Source organism: Furipterus horrens, unplaced genomic scaffold, assembly GCF_987537825.1.
Source record: "Furipterus horrens unplaced genomic scaffold, mFurHor1.1.pri manual_scaffold_5, whole genome shotgun sequence".
In the NCBI taxonomy this organism is placed as follows: Eukaryota; Metazoa; Chordata; class Mammalia; order Chiroptera; family Furipteridae; genus Furipterus; species Furipterus horrens.
This window is the reverse complement of record NW_028327175.1, coordinates 116,466,297-116,476,136: the sequence shown is the minus strand read 5'-3', so window position 1 is coordinate 116,476,136 and position 9,840 is coordinate 116,466,297. Positions and strand designations below refer to the sequence as shown.

The window sequence follows — 9,840 nt, the reverse complement described above, 5'->3', positions numbered from 1 at the left end:
CCTGAGGAGATTCCGGCGGTAAAGGGCACCCAGGCCAGCGTGGGGCCCGGCTGCAAGTCCCCGGCCTGAAGCATGCAGGGCACTCACGACTCTACAAACTTGTTCAGCCGCGGAGCCGGAAGTCTGCCTGCTAACCATAGCGCAGGTCTGCCCTATACCAGAGTTCGCAGGCAGTGCCACCGGACTACAACTCCCGGGGTGCACTACGACGTCTCGACGCCGTTCCTCACTAGCGTCGACAGATACAACAGCCAATAGAGGAGACTGCCTTCGAAGAGCCAATCGCTCTAGGGAATAGGAGGCCTCTCCCGTGGCGTAATTCCTCCGCAGCCAGTGGGAGTGCCCGCGACGAGAGGCTTCTGCCCCGCCCCTAGCCCTGGCGCCTAGGTTCTGGTTTCCTGGTCCCCAGAGAGGTGAGTCCGCTGTAGGTGGGCGCGAGGAGTGGGCCTGTCGGTTGCACTACTTTTCCAGGAATTGGCCCAGGATTGCACTCGGCTGGGACGTTGAACTGCATGACAGAGTGCGGGAGCTTCGCCAAGCCGGAGGCCCGAGCCGCGCGCTCTCCGAGGCTGGAGCGGTGGGCCTTAAGGTCCTCTGGAACGAGCCGCCGCGGTGCCTCCAAACTACCCTGCTTGCGAGCTGGAGGCTTTCGCTAACTCCCGACCCCCGGCGTGCCCCGCGATCTGCCTGGGATCATCCTGTAGCTCGCAGCGAGATGCCGGAGGTCTCCCTAACCAGAATGCTGAACAGTTGGTGCAGGCTACCTGGCTGACAACTTGAACTTTTCGTAGGGATTCCTGTCAGCTCCTTAGGTCATATTGCGCTTTTTTCCCCCCTGAGACTTCGTGTGCTTATCGCAGAAATAAAAGCAGTATTTTCCTCAGTTTGCTTTTAAGACATTATGACGTTTCTCCTTTATAAGACAGTTCTAGAAACTGACGGAAAGACAGTTTCTTTCCACACCCGGGGACTGTGTCGTCTTCAGAAGTTCGGGGTCAAAGCTAACAAATGAGAAGGCCCTGTCCTATGGGGCAGGAATTTGATTTTGGGGGAACCTAATTAGACCTTGTCTGCATCCTGTCCTCAACACCCTCAGAGGAACTTCGTGTCTAGCATCTTTCCAGCATTCGGAAAGACTTAACCAAAGCCATGGTCCCTTAGGCTTGAGCTGTTTACAAAGAGAGAGAGGTTGTCTCCTGAGCCCCAAAATGGCGGCTAAGATGGAGATAACTTTGAGCTCCGAGTCCCACATTCAGGCTTCCTCAAAGCAAGAGAGACACATCATAACAAAGCTAGAAGAGAGGCGGGGGCCAGCTCTACAAAAAGACTGCCTGGATCCTGAGGTCTCCCGCCAGAGCTTTAGACGGTTTTGCTATCAAGAGGTTTCTGGACCCCAAGAGGCACTCTCCTGTCTCCGACAGCTCTGCTGGCAGTGGCTGCAGCCGGAGGTGCATACCAAGGAGCAGATTTTGGAGTTACTGGTGCTGGAGCAGTTTCTGAACATCCTGCCACCAGAGATCCAGGCTCGGATCAGGCATCGATGTCCAATGAGCAGTAAGGAGATGGTGACTCTGGTGGAAGATTTTCACAGAGCAACCAGGAGACCAAAACAGTGGGTAAGGAGGGTCTTCTCTAATGGTCCCCAGGATTTCTTTTTCCTCTGGATAGTGTTTGATCTCTGGACCGCTCCCTAATTAGAGCCCACATATGGACCGATGGCTTCAAATATGTCTTCTGGTCTATTTTTGGGAACAACCTCCAGATGTACCAGGTTTTCAGAAAACCCAGCCACTGGCACTCCAGTGAGGAAGTAGAAGATCAAGTAAAGTTATTGATTCTTTGCTGACAGCTCTCCGCCCATCCATTCTCCTTAAAGTTTTCCTACAATTGGGATTTTTAGGAGACAGCGTCATCCTGTTGGGTAGGAATTCGATTTTAGGGAAACTTCATTGGACCTTTTTCCAGTGAAGTGTCTTGCATATTGCCTTTGAATCAGTAAGTCACGGCTCAGTTGGCTAGTATTCCTTCCAACCCCCCACCCCCCCAAGTCAGGCCAGAGGCAGCCCTAAGCAGGAAGTAAACAACCATGTGCTTTTTGGGGATGGAAGCAGGGAACAGGAGTGGGGCAGTCCTCTTAGAGCCCTGCTACCACTTGGATGTCCTTACCAGGAGAGCCTTGGGAAAGAACATTTATTAGATAAAAAAGGTTTTTAATGGCCCCCACTATACTGCTTTCCAGTCCTACAGAGCTTGTTTTTCAGAAGGAGTAAGAAGGCAGGTGGGCATAAAGTGGGAATCTGCTGAGCCAATGTGATGACTAACCCTAATGTCTGTGCCTGCTCTCTGATGACTTTGACTCCAGGCCTTGAACAGAGCCCAAGTTTTAGGAGTATCCACTCAAGTATTGGCTGATTTGAAGCAGCCTCATTCTCATTATTCTACACATCCTTCCCTGTGTTTTCTTTGAGAGTTTCAGCATTATCTATCAAATTTGACCTCCATGCCATTATCAGGCATTCCCAGGGTAAAGGGGTCATAACAGAGCAGTGAGAGGTCAAGCTGCCTTCAGTCAGTTCTCCAGCTGCACTCTAATGCATGGGACTTGTTCCTAGGTGGCCGTTTGTATGCAGGGGCAGAAGGTGCTCTTGGAGAAAACTGGATCTCAGCTTGGAGAACAGGAACTGCCAGACTTTAGGAGATATCCTAGGGAGAGCTGTCTGGAGGAGCCTTCCCAGGCAGGACCTCATGACGAGCTTAGCCCCCATCATTGGGAAAAATCCCCATTCCTTCTGGAACCACCCATCAAATTGGCTGGGACAGGTAAATACTCTGTGCCTCCTCTCTTTCTCTCATCAGTCCTTTACCGCCATCAAAACATTCATGGTTCTTAAAAGCCGTACACCAGGTGTTGGTTGGGATTTTTTTGTTTTCTGTTGTTTTTTTTTTTTAATGTTGTATGTAATAGATCTTTATTCCTGAAAAGATTTTACTAACAAGAATGGTAATGACACTACACATAAGAAGTATGTTTTTATTTTCTGTTAATGACTATTTGACAATGCAGTACACAACAGAACTATTCTACTGCCAACTTTTCTATCCCTTTCAGAGCTTCCTATAGTAGACTGATCCAAGTATGACCACTGATGAACTTCCATGCAAGCTGTAGCAGAGTTTCATTACTTAAAATGGTCCCATGTTTAGCAGGCACCTAAAGAATGTTCTTTTCATTAGAGAAAAAGCCCACTCCATATTATTTTCTGCCTCTTTTCTCCTCCTGTATCATTTTCTGTGCTTTAAACTTTTGTGTCCACTTCCCTACCTATCTCTGGTACAATGCCAGTATAACTGTCAACCCTGTTCCACAGAGGCCTGTGATTGCTAAAACTGAATGACAGTGACACTTTGGCGAGTCTTGCTGATATGAATACAAGATACAGTCAGCAGATTAGAGAAGAGGGTTACAAGGAGGCTAGAGCCTTGATCCCTTCATATTTGCTACATTCAGTGTAACACTTTGGTTTGCTTATTCTCAGAACTCAAAAACGGAGAACTGCCCCATATTTGTAGCCTTCGTGATCCTAAACAAAGTGGACCACACACACTCACTTCTGCCTCAGCAGAGGCAACTGGCTGTACGTGCATTCTCTTATTTCCTTTCATATGATTCCTGGGAGAATAGGTTCTCATGCTCCTTATCCCTAAGACCCAACAGTTCCTTCTTTCAGTGCTGCGCTGGCCAATACAGTTGCCAGTAGCCACATGCAACTATTTAATTCTATTTATTGAGATATAATTCACATGCTATAAAATTCAGCCTTTTAAAGTGTGAATTTTAGTATAATTACACAGTTGCGCAACCATCACTAATTTCTGAATATTTTTATAACCTCAAAAAGAAATCCATGCTCATTAGCAGTTGCTCTCCATCCCTCCCTCTCTAGTTCTTGGAAACCACTGTCTACTTCCTGTCTCTGGATTTGCCTGTTCTGGACATTTCAGTGTCCAGAATCATACAATATATACTTTTTGGTGACTGGCTTCTTTCACTTAACATAATGTTTTCAAGGTTCATCCACGTTGTAGCATGTGTCAGTACCTTATTCTTTTTTATGACTAAATGATATATTAATGGACATTTTGTTTATCAATTGATGGACATTTGTATTGTTTCCACTTCGGGCTGTTATGAATAACACTACTTGAATATTTGTTTACAAGTTTTTCTGTGAAATGCCAGATTGTTTTCCAAAGCGGCTGTACAATTATTCATTCCTACCAACAGTCTATGGAGAGTCCACTTTCTTTACATCCTTGATAATACTTGTTATTGTTGGTCTTTTTGATTATAGTCATCCTTTAGGTATGAAGTGGTATCTCAAGAAGGTTTTGAATTATTTTCCTTATAACCAATGATGTTAAGCATCCTTTCATGTGTTTTTTGGCCAGTTGTATATATTCTTTGGAGAAATGTCTGTTCAGATCCTTTGCTCATTTTTAAATTGGGTTAGTATTTTTATTGCTGAAAGAGTTCTTTACATATTCTGGGTCCTAGACCCTTTTATAGTTTGCAAGTATTTTCTCCTATTCTGTTGTATCTTTACTTTCTTGATAGTTTTCTTTCAGGCAAAAATGTTTTCAATTTTAATGAAATCCAGTTTATCTATTTTTTCTTTATTTGTTTATATTTTTGGTCACATATCTAAATTATCATGGCCTACTTCAAAGTCACAAAAATTTACCCCTATGATTTGTTTAAAGAGAGATTGGTTTAGTTTTTACATTTAGGTCTTCGATCCTTTTTGGGTTAATTTTTGTGTATGTTGTGAGGTAGGGGTCCAACTTCATTCATTTGCATCTGGAAATCCAGTGGTCCCAGCACCATTTATTGAAAAGACTGTTCTTTCCCCATTGAATTGTCTTGATAACCTTGCTGAAAAACAATTGACTGTAATTCTATGGGCTGCTATTTAAATTAATTAAAAGTTTAAAATTCAGTTTCTCAGTCACATTTCAAGTATCCAATAGCCATATGTGGCTACTGGCTGCCGTATTGAATATGCCCGCACACACACACACAGCCCACGTCAGGCTCCTCTGTGGGATAGCACAGCTCTAGATCCTCTGACTTACCATTCCAGTTCATTTCCATCCTGATTCTCAATCCCAGTGGTCACAAGTTGGGTAGTTTCTGTAAATAGGATGCATATATAACCCATATTCCAGTTTCCAAACTCAAATGCTGTCAGTTTTATAAGAAAAGAAAATTCCACATTTACTGGATATACCATTATTTGAGGAGACGGTGGTGGTCATTCAGTGTCCATGAAGAGAGACTATATTTACATTGTTGAAATTCCAACTCTCTTCTTTTCATTCCTTAGTTGATACTCAGACCTTACGGGTTTTCTTTTTCCTGTTTCTCCTTTCCTAAACCTTTCCTAAATTTTGGAAGGTGCCGGGGGGGCGTTGGGAAACTTCGTTCCTAACTTTAATATAAGTCAGAATTACACCAGGAGGCTGTTAACTGTGCAAACTTCCAGGTCCCACCTCACCCCCTCAGAGATTCTGATTCAGCAGCCTCCTTGTTAGACAAGTGCCCCAGGTGGGTCTAATGCAAGTTGTCACTAGAGGACCACACTTTAAGAAACCTTACAGTATATTTCATAACTTTTTTGAGGTTCTGTCTTTGAAGCCCAGAAAATGAAACATATTTCTCTCAAATTACAGAGGCCCCCAGAATGAAAAGTGAGAACAAGGAGAATCCACATAAGGAGGGAGCTAAAGGAGCAAAGCCATGTGTGGTGTTACCCAGCAGATCCAAAGGAAATGGTCCTCAGAGTCCTGAACCAAGAGCGGCAAATATGAGTGAATCCCATTTGTTACAGAGACAAGTCAGCCTCCCAAATGCTCAAAAGCCATTCACTCACTTCCAGAGACGTTGCAGGGAACTGGAGTACATCAGCAGCCTAAAAAGCCATCCACTGAGAGAGCTGAAGAAAAGCAAAGGAAGTAAAAGAAGCCTGACCAATCGTTTACGTCTTAGTCACCAGCCGACCCACTCAGTGAAGAAACCTTACAAATGTGATGACTGTGGGAAAAGCTTCACATGGAATTCAGAGCTAAAAAGACACAAGCGAGTCCATACAGGGGAGAGGCCCTACACATGTGGAGAGTGTGGAAACTGCTTTGGGCGGCAATCAACTCTGAAACTGCACCAGCGGATCCACACTGGAGAGAAGCCATACCAGTGTGGCCAGTGTGGGAAAAGCTTTCGCCAGAGCTCAAACCTTCACCAGCATTACAGACTTCACCATGGGGACTGAAAGCAGAGCTTTGGTCTTTCTGTTCAGAAGGAAAGTATTTGTGTTTCTCCTTCACATTACTTGCATATAAACCACAAAGACAGTAGGACTTACAAGGAAAGCAAGAGGTCCCTGAGGAATGACGGTGTACATTTCGCTGGTGAGGGATCCCAGAAGAGGCTACTGGGACATGACCATGCGCAATTGAGGGTGAAGAAATGGTAGGTCTGAGTATTGTTTGAAAGGGAACCAGTGTTTCGGCTGGAGAGCAGGGTATAACTACTGAGGGAGAATCAGGATGATCCTACAGGTGCCCGCATTCCATGTTAAGTCTTTCCTGCACTGCTTTATTTATCCTCAAAGGTATGTTCTATATATAGTTATACATTTACTGTTATACTAGACGATCTTTATCGTGCATACACTTCCTAATAAAGATGGGTGAGCCACAAGAATTTCAAGGCAAAAGTACATTGGAAGATAAATCCCCTAGCAGTCTTTCTGTAATTCCTGGTTATTCATAATAAAGGACACATGAAGGGAGAGTATGAACATGTTTGTGTGAGGAGAGGGTTTCCAGATAACTATACAGTGCTTTTACCAAAATAAATACACACACACACACACACACACACATTGAGGGATCTTTTTATATCAAAGCACCCTTGTTTTAGGACAAGATCTGCACAGCTGCTACAACCCCACCCAAACAAGAGGGAAAGACTACAACAAGAAGCAAGGAGTGGATGTGAACTGCTAAGGAGGTGTCAAAGGAAATCCTTACTATTCTCCTTATTTGGGTCAGTAGCTTGAACAATAACAAAATGATTGGGGTGATGAAAATGTTCTAAAATTGGATTATTTCAGTGCATTTACTAAAAATCATTGAAATAGGTTAATTGTATGATATGTAACCAAAATGAAGTTTCTAAAAATGACAAAATATATAAAATGTTAAAGTCCTGGAACTAGCCTGAGAGAACATCTAATCCCATCCCTTAATTGTCAAAATGGAAATTACAACCCAGTCTGTGTAAAATTTTTAGTTGCCCTGGGCAAGCCAGCTGATCTTTCAATTTAGAGAAGACTTTTGGTAGATGGCTGCACACAACCTCAAGCAAAAAACGGGTAGGTAACATTCTTCCTAAAGCATCAATATCCTGAAGTCACTGCCAGTCATGTTGGGGCTGTGGCTTGTGTTGTCATTACCCACCCCCTCCCAAGAACATCAGGTTCCTCCTTACATCACAAGGTCAAGTGCACACACCTGTGTTCCTGCGTTCCAAGTCTTTGCCCTTAGGACCTGCCACTTCTCATCCACCCTCTCTCTACCCCCCATCTCACAAGAGTTACCTCCTCTGTAATCTTCTCTGACAAGATCTAGGCATGTCAATCCTTGCTCCACTTCGTACACCTGTGGTACTTAAACTGGGAGCACATTTTGCCACACAGAAGACATTTAGCAATGTCTGAAAATGTTGGTTTAGACTTGGGAGAAGTAAGGATAGTTCCTGGCCCCTAGTGGGTAGAGCCCAGGAGTATGGCTAAACATTCTATAATGCACAGGATGGCCCCCATGACAGAATTATCTGATCCAAAATGTCCATACTGCTAAGGTTTGGGAACTGTACTGTACACAGTAAAAGGTCCTTAAGGACAATAACCTTGTTTTACCACAATTTTAGCTGTTAGACTTAGCCCACTTGCTGCCAAGAGAAATAGAGAAATGTGTGTCAGTAATTGAAGAGCCAAGGGCCCCCTGCTTTACCCTCAGGGCCATTTCTGCCTGAATGAAATATTCTGGTGACAATCGGTGGAATGCAGTAGATGAAACCTCTTGTCTTTGGGACAGAGGTGGGCTTAATGGAAGCCCAGTGGCCTTCTTCATAATTTTGGATGGTCCTGTAGACTGTCATCCACAGTCCCCTGCCCAACAACTGCATTAAATATTAGAAGAGTTTATCTTCATTATTAGGCCTCACTTCTGTTTGGTGCCTCTCACTGGTCAGGGCCTCTTGGTTCCTCATTCTGTTCCTACCTTGCCCCACCTTTTACATACCAATTTCACTGTTGTTTCCTAATAATGTGCCTAATTTTATTTGTTTGTATTAATTTCCTATGGATGCTGAAACAAATGACCGCAAACTTAGTGGCTTAAAACAACACAAACATCTTTTCAGTTCCAGAGGTCAGAAGTCCAAAATCAGTTTTCTTGTGCTGAAATCAAGGTGTAAGCAAGCCTGGTCCCTTCTGGAGGCTCTCTTGTGAATATCTTCCTTTGGTTTTTTAAACTTCTAGTGGCTGCTTGTATTCCTTGGCTTGTGGCCCCTTCCTCCGTTTTCTAAGTGCATCCCTCCAGTCTGTCATCACATCACCTTCTCTGACTCTGACCCTCTAGCTTCCCTCTTGTAAAGAACATTATGATTATATTAGGCTCACTTAGATAATTCAGGATAATCTCCCCATCTCAAAATTGTTAAACCACATCTGCAAAATCTTTTTTGCATACAAGGTAATATACACATGGGTTCCAGGGATTAGGATGTGGACACCTTTGAGAGGACAATGATTTAGCCTACCACACCCATCTATTGAATCAACTTGGTTAATCAAAGATCTCTTCTAAACGTGAAGGAACATAGATTTCCACTTTTCTTATTTATAGGAGCTGGGACAGGAACTCTTCCTTAAATAAGAGGTTTGTTTCTTCGGTGTATTTTGAAGAAGCTGTGTGTCTGTGTTTTCTCTCTTCAGATTACAAAATCAATAATTGTTGAATCTTAATGTCTTTAGGTACTTGTTCAACTGTGGACTTTGAATAAAGGTGACAAAATCACCTCTCTTGACTATCACTCACTCCCAAAAGATGATGCTGCCTCACCTGCCCCAGCCCAGTTTTCCTTTGGCAGATAAGGTGATGAGTGCCCATGAGGGTCTGAAGGCCTGGAAGAAGTCTTCTGGATGTCCAGTCACATTTGTAGTCTGTACTCAGTTCTTCAGATGTAGGTTCCCGTCTCCCTCACCCATGTGTGGTTCCAGTAGAGGGTCTCAGCACAAAACACTGACCTACTGGCTTGCAATCAGCTACCCCATATAAGAAAATAATCTTTTTCATCTCATGTGCAGCCCTCTCTCATAGGGCAACCTGTAAGTTTCACTATTTTTTCTGGGTTTGCCATGTACTTACCCATGTCACGGTAGGATGACTCCTACTCAGGTAATTTGGGCCTCTGGTTACCTTCAGGGAGACAGGGAATGGGGAAGTATTCACGCATAGGTGAAGTGGTGGTGGTGGGGTCTTGACCTTGTAGATTTCTCTGAAAAGCATTTTCCATCTACAGCAGATAAAGGCTTGTAAATCCCATCCCAGGATACCATTGTCACTGCCAACAACATTAACAATAACTTCCTAATACCATCCAATAGACAGTGTTGAAATTTCCCCATGTTTCTAAAACAAAAATGCTATTTCTTAAAGTTTTATTGAGATATATTTTACATACCATAAAATTCAAGTTTAATAATTATATTCAGT

The 9,840-nt window shown here is 43.6% G+C and overlaps 1 protein-coding gene across 2 annotated transcripts; it reads left to right on the top strand.

Annotated features, from left to right (window-relative positions):
- Nucleotides 1–345: 345 nt before the first annotated feature.
- Nucleotides 346–8,844, top strand: ZNF174 (zinc finger protein 174). 2 transcript variants are annotated; one of them, XR_016511161.1, is made up of 4 exons: nucleotides 346–1,616; nucleotides 2,613–2,820; nucleotides 5,731–6,668; nucleotides 6,980–8,844. XR_016511161.1 is itself a non-coding variant. In XM_090277138.1 (3 exons), exons 1-3 carry the CDS (start codon nucleotides 1,209–1,211, stop codon nucleotides 6,324–6,326), a joined length of 1,212 nt encoding a protein of 403 aa, XP_090133264.1. In that variant the 5' UTR covers nucleotides 346–1,208; the 3' UTR covers nucleotides 6,327–8,844. The 2 variants fall into 2 exon arrangements, 1 of the variants encoding a protein (XP_090133264.1); XM_090277138.1 differs by having other exon boundaries at nucleotides 5,731–8,844.
- Nucleotides 8,845–9,840: the final 996 nt, after the last annotated feature.